The following is a 20,218-nucleotide window of genomic DNA, read 5'->3' on the forward strand; positions in this document are numbered from 1 at the left end:
ATGTCTGTCCGTGCTCCTTAGAGAAACTATACAGAATCTCTGACTTGACTTGTTTTGGCTTGGTGTGTGCAGAGTCGTCTTACCAGTGCCCATAATCCAGATGTTGGCGTATAAGTGTGTGAGGCTGCACTGTGCCATAATTGTCCATAGCTGGCATGTTCATGTCATCTATAAAGTAGATCAGCCTTCTGTTGCCTACAGGGGAGTAGCTTCTGCCTGCTCTTTTCTCTAATGGTCGCTCTAAGATCGCTGCAACAGAAATAAACAAATGAACAGCAATAAAAACATTGACTGAACCAAATTTAACTAAGATTTTTAAAGATCAAAGATTTTTACTGGCAATTCACTACATGTATTGGACACACAGGATAATCGAAATACTGCTTCTCTCTCAACTTGGTGTAAATAAGAATTTAGAGTTAAGAAAGATAGAGGACATTCTAGGGAAAAATATAAAGTGACACCTACGTACAACAGTGCAGTTTTGAGAGATATAAATAAAATAAATAAATAAAGCAGTGTGTGAGTCGTGCACGGACATTAACAGTCATTGCCAGTAGGTGGTGCTACAGTTCATTGCATGTGCTACTCTGTTCCACATGACAATCAAAAACGCCACTCACCCTGCAACATGAGGGAGGAGGTGTAGTAGTTCAAAGGTACTTTTGTGGTCATGTAACTTTCTGGCAGACAGTCTAACTTGTTCCTGACGAGTGCAGTCTTTCCCACTCCGGCATTCCCCACAAGCATCACTGGCTGTCTCCTCTCCAGCAACAAGTCCATGAAGTAGCGAAGACACACGGTCTCTGCTGTGTGTACAAGAACAGCCTGCAATCATAGAAACAGCAGGAAGACACAGAACAGAAACACACATGCTTATTATGGCTTTCTTTGAGTGTGATTTATTGACAGACATGTGTTCAGTGAATTGTGCGTGATTTATAATTTCTTGTATTTCCCCTGAACGCCACAACTATTCTGTCATAATAGCATCATTTGCTCAGAACAAAACCCTACTAATTATGGCTCAGCAAGAGCCTTTGGAGCATTCACAGCTGTACACAGGAGCATAAAGAAAGACAAAAGAGCGTGGGTGATAGCTCAAGCCTTGTTGCTCATGCCTTCACCCCCACACAGTCTGGTATAGGGAGTACTGGATGGTAATCAGACACAGTGGCAAGCCTATCATCCATTCTAGCACCCCTGCCATAACCTCAGGATGTGACTTTACCCTCTCTTATTATGTTCACTGAGGCATACATACATTTTTAATATGACTGCATTGTTCATTTTTGGTTATTTTGCTGTAAGGAGGTTGCTTCTTTTGATTGTAAAGGTAATTATTTATAAAACCACTTTGAAAAGTTTCCCTTTCTCTCTTGAGGGATCTACTCTGAGTTCTAGCAGTTTATAGGTATGTTCTTACCTGTAATGGTGTACAAGTGTCCATGTCAAAGGGTGGCACGGTGTCACTCCAGGGCAAAAACCGCCTGGTTTGATGGTCAAGGTAATAGTCGAACACTGTTCCCTGTGCTGGCAGTTTTACAGTCTTCATCTCTTTGGTCCACCACTGACTGAACTCCGCTCGATAATCACAGAGCTTATGAAGCAATGAAGCATACAGTGTTATGGATTAATTCACATCATGTCATTTAGACAGTTAAGCTTATTCTTGAAAAAACTGTCCTGTTTACCTGACATTTTTAATGAATTATTTTATTTTACAATAATAGTGCTAGAAAAAGTAAATAAAAATAATCCTATAACTGAGTAAACCAACCAATAGTACTGTCTAACTGCACTTGATGTTTAGTTCTGTGAAAATAAAATTAATTTCTGTTTGAAATATCACAGAATGAGAGACTTCTGAAGAGTATTTCACTGTCATGTCAAAGCTTATCTTTACAGCTGCTATAATGTACACAGCATGATGTAAAATTGACCTAAATTAAACTATATGAATACCTGATCTTGATACAAGGCCCCACCGAATGCCCAGATGCAGGCAAAGGTGAAATAGGTCTCATAGATTTCACGAGGGGATTCAGAAGGAACATTTTCTGGTGTCAGAAGGCAGTCGAGCAAAGTGCAGAGTGTCTGAATGAAAAGAAAGGCATATTATATTTCAGTTTTCTGCCAGTAGAGGTATACAAGGGAAGAAATAAATGCATTGCGCATGTTTCTGTGTCATATGCACCTGCACCATAGAGATCTCTGGAATGGAAGTGATTGTCTTGAAAGTGTTTTTCATCTGTTCTAGACAACGTGGAACGTATTTCTCAAACAGTATGGTGAGATGGGTTCTTTCAGTCTGCCGTTCTCTTTGGTCAATCCAGCTGGCAACGTACCTGAGCAGCAACCCAAATCCAGAAGATTACACAAAATTACCACAGAAAAGGTATCCGATATTAGACACTATGTGATTAATTTGAAGTCTGTGTAACTCACGGGTTCCAGCCCAGGTCCTGCTGGTTAACATAGAGGATACCTGCTCTGGACACAGTGGCAGGAGTCGCCATTCTTAGGTGACTGATTTCAAAAATCAGTCTCATAGATGAAGTAAGCGCCACACGTTCATTACTGGCTAGAGTCAGTACCTGAGAGACATTGTGAAACATTAATACTACGACATCTGAATGGCCAATATGATGGACAAGACTCTACCCAAATGATAAGAAAACACCCCCATATCTCATCAAGTATGACATGATTCATTGCTGTGGAAAAGAACCTCCAAGTACTCACACTTCAGGAGCTGATTGCTGAAGGAAGGGGAGAGAAACATCTTTTTCTATCTATACCACCTTGGTTGCTATGTGTCTACAATAGTGTATGAGTGAAAAGGAGGGAGGTACCTTGTTATCATCCATCACTGTGTTGAGTGATTCAATCCACATCGGATCAATGTCTCCATCCAACACAATCCACTTAGGTCCACTGTGGGAGATGTTTGCCTGCTCTCGCATCAGTGATGAAAGCAAACCTAGCAAACAGGAATTTGGGGTGCATAGAACAAGAGTGAGATTTGGTCTTTTTGTTGAGGTTTTGCTATCTTGTTTTTAATGCATTTTTTTTTTACCATCTTTCCATTCTCGAGTTGCAGGATGGATGAAGCCAAATAGCTCATTTCTGTCTATTGCTTTTGGGTTGAGGTCATTCCATACAGGCTTCCTTTTCAGGTTTACATAAGTTTTATGGAGAACTCTCAATATCTGTTAATAAAAATACCAGCACTTTACCATTCATATTTATGTTACAAATTCAGCTGAACATTTATTTAGACAGCAAGTGACAGAAAAAAAATCTAACCTGACTTTTTCCAGTCCCTGCATTTCCAACAACAAAGACAGAGTGACGTACAGCCATGAGCTCCTCCAGCTGCACCACCTAACAAAAATAAAGGTGCTTAAAAGAGGGTTCTTTAATCCTTTTTAGAGTAGGTATGAACAGATTCATCTCAAACCTTGAGGATAAATGTCTCCTCTGGCTGCAGCCGAAGATTAAGTGTAGTCTTTCGAATGGCCTTTTCAAATTCTAGGTCTCTTTCTCGTTCTACTTCCATGTCTGGGAACAGGTCTCCCAGCAGTCCCATGAAGATAGGCACATCCTCTGTCACAATTTTAGACATGTTGAAGTCCCGCAGTGCACGCATCAACACCTTGGTATTAAAATGAGTATGAGATCAAATATCAGCGTGAGATATTAGATAAAATATGACATAAAATGCACATATCAGTTCACCTGATCCTCTACTCTTGTTTTGTCTCTTCTTCTCAATGCCCCTGCCAGAACCAGAACAGACTTGACAGCACGCAAACCCCAATCATAGTGGTCCTGATAAACAAAAAATAACAAAAGAAAATGAAAATGTGCATTCCCACGTTTACACTAACCATAAATCCAAACAAACTCCTAGTGCTTTGCTGTGCTCCTGAGGCAAATCTAGAAAGATTTATTACTGGTGCCCTCTGTTCTAATTCAACAATGTGAAATGTTACAGAGCTACTAAGTGTCTTACTCATACCTGCTTGGAGAGAAGTTCCTTGCAGAGAGTGTACAGAGTGATGAACTTCTTGGCTAAAAGCTTAGCATCACGGAAGCCTTCTGCCACGAGCATGATCTCACAAATGAGTTCAGTGTCTGGCACCACCATGGCACAGGGCCTACAGGAGGACAGACAAAGCACACGGTGAACTCTCTGCTGAAAAATGACATTTTATATATATTTAAAAAGGTGGGTGCATCATTCCCACCTGAAAAGAGACTTGAGGTTCTCAGGTAGCTCCGTCCTCCCTGCATAGCCAGGATTCATAGTTATGAAAATCCCAACCGAGTGTTTTAAAGCAATGTTCTTGTCGAGGAACAGGAACCTGTGAGGTGGCACACACTGTTAACTTATTTTTTAAGTAAAATTAACATGATGTAAACTTCATGTATTCTTCTTCAATTACCCACCTTTCCTTTTTAGATCGAATGGCGTCCTGAATGGTTTTAACCTGCACCGCTACAACCGACAGAACATCCACGGGGATACGATTGAATTCATCAAAGCAGCCCCATGCTCCAGTCTGTGCCAGACCCTTGTAAATATTTCCAATGGACTAAACATAAAAATAAGCATCACAGAAATTTTGCATTAAAATATATTTCTTTACTGAAACCTCTAAATGAAAACATAAACTGACCAATGGCAATAACTCTGATGTAGGGAATTTCGCACCTTGTAGTCCATCTGTTCAGAACAATTGAAGACGTATACCATGACACCCATGGCTCTGCCAAGATCCTTTGTGGTCTCAGTCTTCCCTGTTCCAGCAGGGCCTGACGGGGCCCCACTCATGTTCAGGTGGAGTGACTGAGTCAAGGTGATGTAACACCTACAATGTGAAAGGTGAACATAATTTTTTTTACACAATTAATGTTGTGTATTGTCTGCAAAGAGTAAAAGCAGATAAGCATAAGTAGAAAACACAGAGAAGAGTCAGAGAGGGAGGACATGCAGATGGTCTAAGTGACAGAAGAGGGTGAGATGGAGGCAGATAATCTCACTTAAGAGAGCAGCCAAAGGAAAAACAATAAGAGTCACCGGTCTGTCAGAGGAGTGATGACCAGACGTGGTGTATTTCCAAGATACTCATAAGAGTAAATGAACTGAGCATCACAGATGTTGATGTAGCAGTGGCGAAGCTGCTCACTCCAGTAATGTCGAAGCTGGGAAAGCCATGGGAAGGCCTGTGAGGTGGTGACCTGTAAACACACATGGCTCATATCAAACGTCATCAATGAAAAATGCCACACAAATACTGAGATGCTATGACTATTTTCTTTAAAAGAATTATATCTTTGAGTGTGCCACGTTACGATATCAGTTAGTCAAATTCCAACTCAAGCTGTTTTAAATTAATAAAAAAAGTAATTTGTTCTGCACACATACAGTAAGAGTAAAGCTTGCCATAATACCAAAGTTAGCTCAATCAGACTAAAATGAGATGGCATGCAAGAAGTTATTCATTTGTTTTAACCTTTTTAGCAATGAGGCTGGCAACAATGTCTCTGGCATGGACATCAATGGTGCATACAGTCATGATCTTTTGCCTGTCTCCTGAGCTCAGCTCTCCAAGTAGCATGCCAATCAGCATGTTGAGTTGAGAAACCTATAGGTGGGAAACAACAACTTCAAAGCAAAGAGGAGAAGAGAGTAACACAAATTCACACAGGAGATCATTTCCCTCAAACTGATATTAACATTTCTTTTTTTCCTGTCACTTGCAGGTCATTTACCAGCATTACACGAATGTCTACTTTACATATGATCAAAAGCAGTCTAGTGTTCTTGTTTTTACTAAAAGATAATTGGAAATAATTTGTTCCTGTTCCTGTGTGACAGCAGATCCAATCAATGCAATGCCGTGGGTTGATGGGGGAGAGGGAGATTATTCAAACAGCAGCCAAGGACATGTTAACCTTTAATGGTACCGATGAAAGTGACAAGAGTGATAAAACAACTCTGATCAGAGTCGACGGTGAGGCTCCTGAAGCCCAAGTCAGGTCAGATCATATGCACAGTATATGCAGACACTATGTATAATACAGATCATTGAACACAGCATGTCGAGAGCATGACATCAAATCGAAACTTTCTTTTCTTTGAAAATATCACATTAACCTTAAAAAACATTAATATATGACAAACACCTTTTAATGGCAAAACTATTTTGCCACTATTTAAAACTAAAGCCTTAAAATGTCAGTTAAGCTCCCATACCTGTTTTTTATTGTAGTCTTTTAGCGCCGACTCAAATCCTTCTTCCAGTCTTTTGAACACAAGTTCCATATCATTAGTCCACCAGATCTGTGATCCAGCGAGAGCAACTTGGGCAGGGAAATCGAGAATCCACTGCTCTCTGGGTCTGTCCTCGTACACGGACACAGCCTCGGATAGGTGACCCTTGACACATTCCTTCATAGACTCTTCGAGACGACTGAGCCATGCCTCAACCTAACGGGAAGTATTTTTTTTAAACAAACGATTCAGCTACTTTGTGATGTGTGATCGATAATTTACATTCGCTGATGATGAATATGATCTTACCGGCCCGCGACACAAACATTCAGTCTGGAATGGCACAAATTCCCTCTCTTTGCTATACATGCCCACAGCAACTTTAGGATTACTCAGCTGCTCGTTTTTGCTGAACTCAAGATCGGTCAAGTTGTCAAAAATCTTTGAGAGATGGACGGTCACCTACAAAAGACAGTCAGTCGTATTTGCGCATGATGGACACATTAAGCACAGCAATTATTACGCAGGCTAGACACTAAAATAAAATAAAAGGATTTGCATGTTTCAACTCTAAACGGGTGCTCAAACACTTTTTACTACAAGCTACATTTGCCCATTTAGACACACATTCACCCTTCAAGTTTTTTTCTGTCATGCACACACTCTGATGGATGCATCAGGAGCAATTTGGGGTACAGTATCCTCCCCACAGAAACCTGAACATGTGAGGATCTGGAGACCAAAGCACAGACCTTCTGACTTGATGGGCAAACAACTAATTTTGTTAAAAAAATCCCTGCACAACAAACTCAAAAATAAACAACCTATCTTAGACCAAATGCATATGCATGCGTAAGTACTATAAATGCACAGTGCACTCAAGCGTTTTGAAAGTCCCTATTGGACAGGCCTACACCCCAGGGACCTGTCCATAACGCCAACGCTGCCTTCTGATAATTGAATGACCTGCTCTATATCCTGAGCCACAGCTGCCCCAAAGAAGGGAAAGTTTACTGAATTTACTTCTCTGGGACGACTTCCTTTAGAGAGGATGTCCAACAAGTCTGCGGATGAAATAAAGTAGAATCGTGGAAATGCGAGTCTTTTTGTTTCCAGGTATTCAGTAAGAGCTTTTTCACATAATGCCAGCCTGTCGGAAAGATTGAATAGGATCAGTAGGCAGGAAACCTTCAAGCGTATAACACAAGTTTGATGAAAACAGCATGAACCTTTTTTGTAGATCCTCTAACTTCTCCAGTAGATGAGGTTTGTTAGTGGCCTCAATTACATTTTTAATGATGGCACTGCCCAACATTAGCTCCTGAAAGAACAAACATTCCCATTGTTACAAATGGTGACAAGAACATAATTTGCAGCTCTACACAAACTGTGTATACATGCAGACCTGAAATTCTGCATCTATTGCTTTGAATCTGTGTGTATCTGCAGGCAGTTGCTGGCAAATGTCATCACAGCCTTTGAAAATGCTTTCAAGGTAGGCCCATGTCCTTTGGACCTCCATCCAGACCATGAACACAGAGTCAGCCACCGTCAACTGTTTTTGTAGTTCCACTACCTGGTGCAGGAAGTGATCTGTGTGCTTATTCTGAAAGACACTCTGGAGCTGAACCTTGAGAATAAGGGAAAAGAAGAATAAGCATAAAGAATGTGCTCTAATGTAAAATTAAAGTGCAGCAGATAGAATCAAACCTATCCTAAAGAAAAAACATATTTTCAGAATTGGACACCATTACACGTATCAGCTGCATTTGTAAACATCTTCTACCTCATCAGCATGCCAAGCCAAGTCAAATTTAAATATTTAAACAAAGATGGAGGCACTAAAGTGTCAGGAGTTCTAATTGCTGGCTGTAACCCCCTCAACGCATCTGGTGTACATGTTCAAAGATCGCCACGGTGCAACAATGCCCTGTGTTGTCCAGAAGCTATAAATCTTGGGACTCAATAGGGACCTTTCTGCTCTCAGCCATGCTATTAGACACTCAAATGGGGAAGGCACGTCTGTGATCTCATCTCTATTCAGCACTTAACTATCAGAGATTCTCACAGACAGCTGATCTTGAGAACAAGCTCTTGTTCTTTTGTAAAATAACTTACAGTAACTTAAGACATCTACCTGATGATCCTCAAGAGTTTCAATGAGTTGTTCATCACATTTAAGCAGTGGCACAGAGGTCTGGTAATGCTCTTCATATGAAAACTCCATTGACATCCACGTCTGACTTATTTCTGTTACAACCTGAAATATAAACAGTGAATAGTGTTGATAGCAAATAGAAGTTTACCAATAAACTAACTTCACAAAAAGTGCTATTAGTACAGCTGCATGTCTTATTTATTTGTTTAGCACATCTCTTTAATGTGAAATTCTGTTTCTAATAACTTCCAAGGGGGGTAGGGACTAATAAGTGTATACTTCTGCATACTCCTTTTCAAACAAAAGAATGGAATGATATTTTGTAATGATTGTGAAGGCACATGTTTGAAATAAAAATGAACTGAACTGAACTGAATTGAAAATATGTCCAACATGTTTGTGTTCATAGCTGAAGAAAAACCTTCTCTATTGCCATCTCTTTGACTGCCTTTTCCACTATGTTGCGGACTTCATCTTCAAACAAATGGAGCTGTAAAACCAACAGGTCCTCCAAAGTGGTACTATCTGTCACAGTGAAATCCATCTATAAAAATAGTAAAAAAGTGTAACATGTTTATTAAGCAAAGCAAAATATACAACGAGATCTCCTACAAAAAGGCCTCTGCTTTATGAATTTATGCACCTGTGTTGTTCTAATTAGCTGGACCCAGTGACGCTCTCGTATTGCCGGGTTCTGCAGTTGACTCACAGCCTGCAGTGACGTCAACAAGTTCTTTACATAAAGGTCTAATCCAGAATACACATCCCACAAGCGAGCTTCTTTGTCAAGCTTTTGTATGTCCTACACAAACAGAAGGTAGGTAAACATAATTAGTTATTAGGGGCATCTGTTACAAACAGCAATGGCGCGTGACAGCAAGACAGCAGGAGAGATGAGCTGGTGTGATGTAGCACTGTTGGTGACCTTACCTTGGCAAGCCTCCTCAATTCTGCATCCATCTGGTCCACGTTTATCTGCCTCCATTTGGTCATTGTCCAGTTTTCCACACTGCTCTGTATAGATAAAGACACATGGAGAAGGGTCAGTGGGTTAAGGCTATTTAATAGGGACATTTAGAGGCTACAGGGTATTCAAAGTCTCAAAGAGGACAGCCAGGTCAAGTCATTTATGTATTGGGGTATTGTGGTAGGGTGATGAGACCTAGAGTTGTTTTTTTGTTTTTTCAATTTCCCCATGAAAAAAATGACATTTAAAAATCACTGATAAATCAACCTACTTGCACATATACAACAATGTCCCACAGTTCTTTGAGAATCGTAATCTCTCGCCTGCAGAGCTTGATGTCTCTGTAGTCAGAAATGGAAACATCAAGTAGACTGGCAGACTCTTGCAGCTCTGCTACTTCTCTCTCCATATCCCGGATTGCTTTTTCTGACTAGAAAACAAATGGCAGTTGTCATCCAAAAAGGTCAAATAAAATGCTGTTTTAATCCGATAGTCAAGCAATGATTAAAAACCTACTTTCTCAAGACTACTGTAAGGATTTACTGCCTTGTAACTGAAGGGTGCCATTGCTCTGAACATGTCTCTGAACTGGGTTTGTTTCACCTGAAAAAAATGTTCATGTTGCTTAACGTATGTTACAATAGTTTCTACACTGTACAATTTTAGTTTTCTCATATGATCACCTCAAAATCCATGCACTGTCTTCGTAAAACCATCACTTCTGTATTCTTCATGGGTGCCACCTCGTGCCTTACTCTTAGGGCCAGTTTTTTAGCCCCACTCCATTTCTCTGGAAGTTCCTGTTGACAAAACTACAGTTATCACTCGGAGCACGAAAGTACACATAATGAATATAGTAATCTGATTCTTTGTGGATAAATTACTGTTTATGATTACATTGCTGTAGTTGGCTCACTCTTTTCCTACCTCCATTTGCCAGTAGATATGGTCTGGTATGGTCACACCATATTGTTCCAGGAGGATCACTGTTTCTCTAAGAGGCTCAAACATCTTGTCTGTGGCATTCTGTCTGTCCTTTACAGCTAACAGGTGACTCATCACTTCCACAAAGCCATGGTTGTCATCTTTAGCTATAGGTTGTCTTAGCCCTTCAACAGTAGCTTGGATAAACTTCTGCAGCTCATCAAGACTGAGTGGGAAAAGTTAGAGTAAGAACAACTGATCCTACAAATTTGCCAGAACTTAAAATCTATGCCAATAAAATTTACCTGTGGGTGACATTGTTCAAGAGATGCTCTTTGAAGAGCCAGCTCCACCTTTTTAGTGTGTTAAGAAGGCTGACTTTAAAGTGCTTGATGTCCACCCGAAACCAACCATCAAAAACTCTGAAGTCTTCAAAGTGGGAAATTTCATCATGCAGATCCTCATAATAATCGATCTATAAAATTAAAACCACAACAGGCATTGAAATTAAAAATAAAAAACAAAAATAAAACTCAAACTCCCGTGAATTGCAAGAATTTAGCCCAGAGTTTAAACATTTTTTACTTGTTCTTTGAAGTTATTGATTGTAGGAGGATTGTCAGGGAGTGCATCTCCTGTACAGGCTTCCATCTCCTCTGATGTGAGTGCACGTCCATACAGGAGAAACTGCCTGAGAAACTCTGCCCTGTCATCTTGCCACAGATGAGTATAACAATCAAACTTTGTCTGGTAATTTATTGCTTTCTTCTGGACGTTCTCCACTCGCTCCATTATTTCCTGTCTCAGGTCCAGCAAGTCTAGCATGCCATCCATTACATCCTGTAAGAGTTATATTACATCAAACAAAACATCAGGAATAGCTACCATTTGTAGAAGAAAACACAGCAATGAGTTTGGCAAGTTTAGTACACCAAGGAAATACATGTTTCCATTTTTCACATATTTTAAATTTAGCAATGTGCAAATATGACATTGTGAAATTAGACTGCGACTGATAACACCCTGGATGTAACAGTACTTCACTTATAACACAGCAACACAGTCTACCACTATTCTCCTTTTGACAGGGAGGCTGTACTCTTCGCTCTAGTAGGAACATATTTACGATGTAATCTGGGAACATTTTAGCACATATAAAAGTACAATGACAAATAATAACTAGCAAGTCATTCAAATTGTGCAATTCTAAAAGTGTGACTTTTGCAGTAAAAGCAGAGAAGACATCTCCTAGTTTTTGTCAAGTGTATAAGAAGCCTGTGCTAATTCAAACATAAAAGAAGCGTACCTGATAGGTCTCCATGCTAAGATGAGCAGCCACTCTCCTGATATTCACTGAAGTCTTGAATACATCTGCAACCAGCCCCTCTATCAGTTCATAGAGGCTATCTCCTGCATCTTTCTCCATTGAGGGACAGAAAGTCATCTTTGAGCCATTGAGGATTAGCTTCGCCTCAAACAGTGGAGTCTGGTTCAGGCCTGCCTCCATGTTTTCCACGAGGAAATGAAGAGAGCGACTGATGTAGCTGAAGAGCCCTTCAACAACCATGTCATCCAAATATTCCAGGTAGCACTGCCACTCTTCTGAATCCGGATCAGCATGGAAAAGAACCATGTTCTCCTGAGTAGAAGTAGAGTATTAGAATAATATTTAGCTTCTGCTTGTAATAATTTCTATTTCACGTGATTTTTGAAGCTCTGCTTGGGGGGATTTATCTATTCCACAACAACTGGAGTAATTTTATTTTATTGGCTTCTTAAGTGCTTAAATATGTTAATACTATTTATATCAAGAAAAATACTTCCAGAATGTCAGAGTAAAAAGTTGATTGTGATTATAATTAAAAGTTTTTAAGCTAAGAGCATTAGCAGCTCCATGTTGCATAAAAATTAATGTTAAACAATACAGGACATACACCAAAGAACTTAGATTTGAATCTATGGTATCATATGCAAGTCATCTTCATAATGAAACTAATGTGATGTTTAATTAAGCTGCACATAAATTCAAGGTTTAAATAAAATGAACAAAAAGTAACTAAACAAGGTTTTAAACTGTCAGTGAACAGAACCAATAATGTGCTTTAATCTAATCAAGGTGAATGCTGTTTTTAACCATACCAACAGAAACATACATGTTTCAGTGCTTACTTAGCTATTCACAGAAAATCTATAATGGCTCAGTTACTCTTCACAGATCCAGCCACACACACCTGCACCAGCCCATGTATATAGTCTCCATCATTCTTCATGGAGCTGTACTTCTTCCTGAAAGAGTCTCCTCTCTCGTCCAGTTGTATGAGTGAACCTTTTTTGTTGTCCTTTCTGCAAAACATGGCCTGTTTGCTCCATCTCTTCATCACACACTGAATGGCATCACAGTTTTCCCTCACTCTATTAACTCGACAGACAAGGTCTTGTACAAGGTGTTTGGTGTTGTTGATGAAGCTCCAGCAGTCCTCGTCCTGCCACGTCAAGCTGGTCTCTGCTCTCGACAGCTGCAGGTCTACTGACTCCAGCTCAGCTCTGATGAGAGGGAGTTCCACCTCTAACACTGTCTGCTTAAGCTCGTTGTACCACTGTACTAACAGCTGCAAACCGTTCACATACTGAAAAATACAAATGTGAGCAAATGATGCATTTAGGGCCAATAAAAAATAAAAAATAAAAAATAAAACAAAACTGCTGTTTAACTTTGATGGGTGACCTTGTGTGGCCCAGTTCTAAAATGATTTTTCAAACCTTTGTGAACATTTCACGCTTCTCAAAAAGAGCCAGTGCATCTGGAGGTATGGTGATCTCACTCACAGTCTGAAAATACTTCACATCCTTTAAGGCCTCAGTCAGCTGAGAAGTAAAAGAAATTACTGATTAATTTAATTGAATTAATTTAAATGTAATACTATAATTACTGTAGCATTTTTATGTATATATGCCTTTTCTCCTCCTTAATGAATGGACTGATCTGAAGAAAACCTTGCACGAACATCATCACACATGCAGCTTAAGGGTCATCAAAATTGACATTCACAACAAAATTTTGTTTGACCACTAAATACATAAAGTATTATTTAAAATGCACCCCAGGCCTGGCAGAAACTGCCAGTAATGCAGGTAATAACTAGTAATAGCTTGTAATAATAATAAAAATTCGGATTCATTTATTTTACACACAAAAGTCAAAGGCATCAGTAAGTGGCATTTTAGCTGAAAACATCCAGAAATAAGGTACTGCAGAGGGGCAGCAGCAATAAAAGCCTTGTCAGTTCAGTTCAAATCAATTTTATTTACACAGCGCCAAATAGCAACAAGACTCGTCTCAAGAAGTTGTATATTGTAAGGTTGACCCAACAATAATACAACGGAGAGAAACCCAACAGTCATATGACCCCCTATGAGCAAGTGCTCTGGCGACAGTGATTCCACAGAAGAGATGCCTGAAAATTGAAGGCTCTCCCTCCCATTTTACTTTTAAATACATGTAAGCCTACAGAACTCCATAATTAACCTTAGTGAAGAGGGCACTCCATTTACATGGACAAACTGGAGTGTATTAGATAGATATGATTCTGATTAACTAACACAGCTGGGTCAAGAGATGGCTTTTTAAGTAACGGTTGAACTACTGCCAGCTTGAAGGCCTGTGGTACATAGCCAATTATTATAGATAGGTTGATCATATTTAAGATTGAAGCATAACATCATGGTAAGAATTCTTTGAGCAGTCTTGTAGGAATGAGGTCTAAAAGACACGTTGATGGTTTGGAGGAAGTAATTACTGAAGTTAACTCAGAAAGATCAATTGGAGTAAAAGATACTAAATAAATGTAGATAATGTTACATCTGTGAGATGATTTTGAGTAAGGTTTAAATTTTTATTTGTGAACAAATTCAAGGAATCATTACTAGTTAATGTTAACAGAGCTCTGACTTTTTGTCAGCCAGACTACAGTGCTGAGGAGAAATATAGGGTTATTCTTTATTTTCTTCAATCAATGATGAATATTAAGATGTTCCAGCTCTACAGAGGGCTTTTTTTTTTTTTACAAAGCAGCAAACAACTTTTAGGCTAAATGATGATCTTCTAAATTTGTGATACACCATTTCCTCTCCAGCTTACAAGGTGCATTAATGCATTTGAGAATTATATTCCTTTTTCACAGGAGCTACAGCATACAGAGCCACACATATTGAAGAAATAAAATTATTAACAAGACCTCTGTCGGAGTGACATTCAGGAGTAAAAGTCAGTGAATTATATAATTAAACCTATTTACAGCACTTTCAGAAAGATATCTGTGTTGAAATCTATTCCTCACTGCTGTGTAATCAATTATTGTAAATGTACGTTATTAGAAAATGATCAGACAAGAGAGGGCTTTCAGAAAACACTTGTGCTTACTTAAATGTTCAGTTTCTATGCCACATGTTAGAACAAAATCTAGAGTGTGATTAAAGTGGTGAGTGGGTTGTCTAATAGCACACCCACCTCCACGTCCAGAAGAGTGAGGCTTCTATATCTACAAAAGCCTGGTCATGTCTAACTTGAACAAAAAAAAAAATATCTATATTCCTGTCCTTGATTATGTATAAGTAATACTCTGCTACTGATAAAGCAGGTATGCGAAAGCATAAACATTGATATGCTGTGAGTAGGTAATGGGTAAATGGTAAATGGCCTGTATTTGTATAGCGCTTTTACTAGTCCCCCCTAGGGACCCCAAAGCGCTTTACACAGCTTTGAGCCACGATCGCCCGATCTGATCACGATCTGAAATTGACATGAAGAGGATCAAGGAAGACTACAAGAAGAATTATGGCAAAACACTCTACCAGGACATTCTGGATGACACCGCAGATGATTACGAGAAGAAGTACTATTAATTCTGGTGCAGAATTATTGGTACTATCAACACCAGGTTGCCAGGGCAACAGTGTTTGTTGTGATGGTGTTGGCACCTATCAGGGAAAACTTTGTATCAATTTACAGAAAAAAAATTAAGGAATAAAATAACTAAATATGGAAATGTGCTCCTTCCACTGCAACACTGCTACTATTTTTGTACTTTGCAAACTGTGTCAGCAGTATGATTAAAAGTTTGAGGTAAGAAATAATGATTCTTGGATCATTTGAATTGTATTCTTTGAGAAGTTTTTAGGGATCTTGAGGGTGCCTTAGCAGTGGGCCACTGCATGCTCTCAGTCAAAGAGTAAGTTGAGCATTGAAAGGTGTACACTTTCATATTTCCATGAAATTGGTTACCTTTGGATTAAAGTTGACCGAAATCAGGCCAGAAGAGGTATTTCTGGAGATAAGTGGCTGGTTCAGGTTAATCAGGCACGTCTGTTCTAAGCCACAGCACCAGTCAGAGTAAATGTCCTTCTCAAACTGGTCTAGTAGATTCAAGATCTCTGTGTACATGCTGTACTCGGTAACCATGTCTACTCCTTCTGCAGGCCTGGAAATATGAAAAATAAATCTCTTTCTGTTCAATAATATAATCAATAAAGACAAGAAGTGTAACTTATGCTTAGAACATATTCTAATTTTTGTTTTTACTGACTTGCCAAAAAGCAATCTGAATTTTTCCCACGGTCTTTGAATGCGTTCTCTGAGCATTTTTGCCCACTTGAAAGCTCCAGATGTGTGTGCCATGTTCTTCACCAGACTAGTTTCCATCTGTAGACACAGTGAGATTATAGAAAAAAAATCTAATTAACAATATCTATTGTGCAGTGAATGCATACTGCTAGTATCCAGTTTTAGCTTGGAGTACCTGATTAAGCTGTAATTTCAATAGATGTTTACACGTCTCCAGCTCTTCTCTGAAATGTTGCTGTAGCAGAAGGAAGTTGGGACCAAATATCTGTCTAATCTGTCTTTTCTCCAGGAAGGGTCCAGCAATAGTTAGCATCTACGGGCCGAAACACTCTGAGTCTTTGTTGTTCACCATTCACTTGGTAAATAATGCATTACCACACTAGCATGCAGTCTTACTTACTTTCATTGCTGACTCGAGGCCTGAACAATCCTTGAAAGCCAAACACAGAAAGCGAGCAAGGCGGCATTCAATGTCCGCAATCTTAATCTTGAAATTCTTATACTCACTTTCAAAACCCTAATGAGAGAAACAACAGTTCAACAGTATTTAATGATGAACACTAGTGCATCCATGTGTATTATAATAATATTAAAATAATCCTTATGATTATTATTATAAATCCCAAAAAATCTTTATTAATAGTATCACCTGAGAGTTCAAGTCAAGCGGGCAGTTTTTACTGTGGATCAGTGCTTGGCAGAGGTCACTGAAATCTTTGTGCATCTTAGCAGCATGCTCACTGTAGAGTTTCCCTTTAGTTCCACCAAATTGCAACTTTTCCATTCTCTTATAGTGTAGCATGATTTCAAAGAATTCCTATCAGGAAAAAAATGATCAGGAAACAAAATCACGCACAACATTACTATGACAACCAATAAAGCAAAAATATTATCTCACCTCAAGCTGTTTCATACGATTAAAGAACTGGTTGAAACGTGAGAAAATCAAAGCAGCTGGAAAATCCCAGGGTGCATGTTTCACTTGGCTGGCAAGTCTTTCCCTCTGGGTCTGGTAACTGTCTTTGAAACACCTACAAACCTTTATGACTCTCGTTACCATTTGTAGACTTTCCTCTGGATCCTCTCTGAGAAGCAGATCTGCAGAGAGGTATGTAGAAGCCTACAGGGAATAAGTTTTTGTATCTGTGAATTTGTTCATGCTAGCAGCTAACAGTCAGAGTAACGTCAGCTGTCGGTAGTAGCTAGCTCTTTCTCTGGACCCCCCTATGTACATCTATAAATACAGGTGTTTCAAATGAGAACTTATACCTGTTCAATGAGCAGATTACAGAGTTCCTGCAGTAATACCACGATGCGTGCTGGTCTTTGGTAAGACTGGCAGTTGGTCCAAATGAGGTAAAGCGTGTGAAAAAGTGCCGGCATGTATGTTTGCATGAGTTGAAGCTCTCCGTTTTCCAAATGAGACAGCTGTGCATGTAGTGGCTGTAGATGGAGGTCAATGTCCTCGGCTTCTCGCAGAGCTTTATTTTTTGAGGACAAAAAATATATATCATAATCATATGTTAACCTCTAACTGTATAACAGAGATGGAGGTGATATTATGCTGTTCAAGGCAGACACTACCCATTGTCTTTAAAAAAGTGACACGGTAATCTTACCATCACACACTTTTCCAATTAGCATCTTGATTGCTGGATGATAGCTGCTATCCATCGTCTCTAACATCTTCACCATCATTTGAATAACTGGACTCTGAAGCTACAGCAAGATACAACTTTAGCAAATAGTGACGTAGAAGGAGATGAAAAGATATTAAAACGTGTTTTGGTGAATACCAATGTGGTTAGGAAGTATACCTGATGATAAATGCTCTCTATGTTGTTCTTCCTGGATGCCCAAAACTTCAGTTCTGCACTGGGCCCTGGATTACAGCCTGTTATTAGTTTGTCTGATGAATCCTCCTTTAAAATTTTCTGGATCAGATTTGTCCAGTTGATGACCTGGGTCTCTATGGTATGGGCTACTGCCCTGTCATAGTTTTCATGCCTGAAGGAGGAAAATAGAAGGTGAGTGCTTTACTTAAAATATATAGTGTCAAAGATTACACTGTATGCTTGGTTGTTTTCTTACTTTTCAAAGATGCCGTGTGGCTTTTCCATCCAGTCAGCTGCTATTGGAATAGGGAGGACAGTTTTCCCCATAACCCGTCCCTGCACAACTGAGGTCTGACTGCACATGATTTCCACATGTCGAAGGATGTCTTCAGATATCAGAAGTGGCCAAGTCTGATGGTTTTTGTTGTCGGACAGCAGTGGAACACATATCTTGCGAAGACAAAAACATAACCAATTCACCCAGAACCCACACAGGCAGGTTAGAAATGGAAAGAAAAGCTTCTTTATGGCTTATGTGTATGAAAATGGGTGGCACAGTCACCTGCTTAACTGCACATGACAGCTGCAGGAGAACTGGTGGAGTCAAAAGGCCAAAGAGCAGCAGTTCCCTGCAGTTTTCAGAGGTGACTGGAACAACTCTCTTCTTGAGAATATAGATTTGTTCATTTTTCGCATCTGGTGGAACCTGCGTTTGAAATAATGTGAGATTTTGCAAGACTTTTAAATATGTCATGATGAAACGATTTATTTGTTTCATTTTAAAAGATCTTTGCTAGTTGATGAGTCCATAATAAATACTCTAAGACAGTATTATACAGAATGCGCTTTGGCACTGCATTTTCAAAGCAGACATTTTACCTGTGTAGTAGGAAAATTGCAGGTGAAATCAATCATTTTAATGATGAAGTGCCCCAGTAACAGCAAACCAACATACATAAAAAGAAGAATCTTCCCTAAGTGAAAATTGCCATGATTATACCTGCGAGTTTCCTGCTATGACATGTCAAAATGTCTGCTGTAAGAACACACGCAGCAGACTCTGCAACATCTGTAACAGACATACCTCATTAGAAGCAACCAGACAGCCCTTTTTAGAGGAAGAGAAAAATATAAGCGACTGCTTTTCAAAGAAGTTCTTCAGAGGTCCTTGAAACTCTTCGCTGACAGCATTTCTTTGCCATGTCTGGCTGTGCACCCGCAGTAGCCCGCAAACTTTTTCCTCGACAAACTTAACTCTGTGGTCCTCAAGAAAAGACGGACTATTTTTTTCCTCGTCCATGACTACTCTGCCAAGATGGCATGCTTTAGCGCCGCACTACGTTCGAAAAAATCAACTTACTTGCAGCAGTTATACATTATCCATTAGATTCGCTCATGGATAGTGTTAACTTCGCTTTATGTGCTTTTCTAAGAGCGCTGCATAGTAGGGCGGTTCAGCGTTCCGTTGCTTAGCAACGACCTTCAATCACTGCCGGATACGTAAGTGTCAGCCGGCTAGCTTCAGTAAAGACAGGACCCTATTTTAGCTTGTTTAAAATGACTGGAAGTGTAATGATTACTGAAAAGGCCCTATAATGTCGATATAATTCCAGACTATCTGTGATTTGTATTCCACACCAATGCATGGTGGCTTGAACAGTTTGTACCCTGTTTTGGTGTTTTTATTGTTTTTATACTGTGAACCTGATATCCAGGAGTGAATGCTAATTACCTGGTTTTCCCCTTTATCAATGATACCTTTCATGTTAAAATGTGATCTAAACCACTTTCAGCTGTCTCGTTTGCTCTTCTATCACCATTTGTAGTCAGCAAAGAGTCAGAGCCATTTTGCTATAACTACTGGACTATTATTGCAACCATTTGTCCAGTAAACATACTCCAGGCAATTCTGTATTTAAGCTCTAATTTTTGAATTTTGTTCCAATTAGTTGAGCTCAACACACTTCCTACCCTCCGGGTTTAGCCTTAAATGAGAAGTTTGCCTAAATATTATTGCATTTATGTCTGGCATGGTCTGTTACTCACTTTACTCATCATTACTCTATACAATTTGCAGCATTCCAAAGATTCTTGGCTTAAATAAACATTCAAATCTGATGGGCCCGGAAAAATAATGTGCACTCATTACTTTACAGAGTAGGCTCACACAGGCCACTTTTTTAGGTACACCAGTTCAGCCAATCACCAACTCAACCAAATATCTAATCAGTCTATGGCAGCAGGTCAGTGCATGCATGTTGACATTATCAAGATGACCTGCTGAAGTTCAAGCATCAGACTGGGGAAGAAAGATGATCTAATCGTTCATTAACCTGGTCTGAGTATTTCAGAAACTGTGATTCTACTGGGATTTTCCCTTGCAACCATCTCTGGGGTATACAGAGAACAGTCCAAAAAAGAGAAATATCCA

General features: G+C 39.4%; 1 protein-coding gene across 1 annotated transcript in view; it reads right to left on the reverse strand.

Annotated features, from left to right (window-relative positions):
* Positions 1–19,244, reverse strand: part of LOC146698470 (dynein axonemal heavy chain 11) — a 40,606-nt gene extending 21,362 nt beyond the window's left edge. Inside the window, exons 1-47 of the mRNA XM_085473586.1 lie at positions 18,872–19,244; positions 18,350–18,493; positions 18,044–18,237; positions 17,770–17,959; positions 17,572–17,671; positions 17,222–17,433; positions 16,851–17,072; positions 16,602–16,769; positions 16,353–16,469; positions 16,128–16,265; positions 15,915–16,030; positions 15,614–15,809; positions 13,093–13,197; positions 12,564–12,959; positions 11,639–11,971; positions 10,918–11,172; positions 10,638–10,807; positions 10,336–10,558; positions 10,092–10,208; positions 9,925–10,011; positions 9,680–9,838; positions 9,372–9,455; positions 9,085–9,243; positions 8,863–8,985; positions 8,421–8,543; positions 7,689–7,913; positions 7,513–7,604; positions 7,307–7,433; positions 6,593–6,745; positions 6,266–6,499; positions 5,523–5,654; positions 5,087–5,247; positions 4,721–4,877; positions 4,456–4,601; positions 4,254–4,370; positions 4,025–4,163; positions 3,742–3,834; positions 3,464–3,658; positions 3,310–3,387; positions 3,080–3,212; positions 2,856–2,983; positions 2,449–2,597; positions 2,198–2,348; positions 1,966–2,097; positions 1,427–1,600; positions 624–828; positions 84–249 (exon numbers count right to left, since the gene is read on the reverse strand). Coding sequence (XP_085329712.1) covers positions 84–249; positions 624–828; positions 1,427–1,600; positions 1,966–2,097; positions 2,198–2,348; positions 2,449–2,597; positions 2,856–2,983; positions 3,080–3,212; positions 3,310–3,387; positions 3,464–3,658; positions 3,742–3,834; positions 4,025–4,163; positions 4,254–4,370; positions 4,456–4,601; positions 4,721–4,877; positions 5,087–5,247; positions 5,523–5,654; positions 6,266–6,499; positions 6,593–6,745; positions 7,307–7,433; positions 7,513–7,604; positions 7,689–7,913; positions 8,421–8,543; positions 8,863–8,985; positions 9,085–9,243; positions 9,372–9,455; positions 9,680–9,838; positions 9,925–10,011; positions 10,092–10,208; positions 10,336–10,558; positions 10,638–10,807; positions 10,918–11,172; positions 11,639–11,971; positions 12,564–12,959; positions 13,093–13,197; positions 15,614–15,809; positions 15,915–16,030; positions 16,128–16,265; positions 16,353–16,469; positions 16,602–16,769; positions 16,851–17,072; positions 17,222–17,433; positions 17,572–17,671; positions 17,770–17,959; positions 18,044–18,237; positions 18,350–18,493; positions 18,872–19,087 — 7,634 coding nt within the window. The 5' untranslated portion in view covers positions 19,088–19,244. The remainder of the gene's footprint in view (positions 1–83; positions 250–623; positions 829–1,426; positions 1,601–1,965; positions 2,098–2,197; positions 2,349–2,448; positions 2,598–2,855; positions 2,984–3,079; positions 3,213–3,309; positions 3,388–3,463; positions 3,659–3,741; positions 3,835–4,024; positions 4,164–4,253; positions 4,371–4,455; positions 4,602–4,720; positions 4,878–5,086; positions 5,248–5,522; positions 5,655–6,265; positions 6,500–6,592; positions 6,746–7,306; positions 7,434–7,512; positions 7,605–7,688; positions 7,914–8,420; positions 8,544–8,862; positions 8,986–9,084; positions 9,244–9,371; positions 9,456–9,679; positions 9,839–9,924; positions 10,012–10,091; positions 10,209–10,335; positions 10,559–10,637; positions 10,808–10,917; positions 11,173–11,638; positions 11,972–12,563; positions 12,960–13,092; positions 13,198–15,613; positions 15,810–15,914; positions 16,031–16,127; positions 16,266–16,352; positions 16,470–16,601; positions 16,770–16,850; positions 17,073–17,221; positions 17,434–17,571; positions 17,672–17,769; positions 17,960–18,043; positions 18,238–18,349; positions 18,494–18,871) is intronic.
* Positions 19,245–20,218: the final 974 nt, after the last annotated feature.

This window comes from Copadichromis virginalis, linkage group LG11 (assembly GCF_057382275.1).
Source record: "Copadichromis virginalis isolate Kocher_CV1m ecotype Utaka linkage group LG11, C_Virginalis_male_GT1.1, whole genome shotgun sequence".
Lineage (NCBI taxonomy): Eukaryota > Metazoa > Chordata > Actinopteri > Cichliformes > Cichlidae > Copadichromis > Copadichromis virginalis.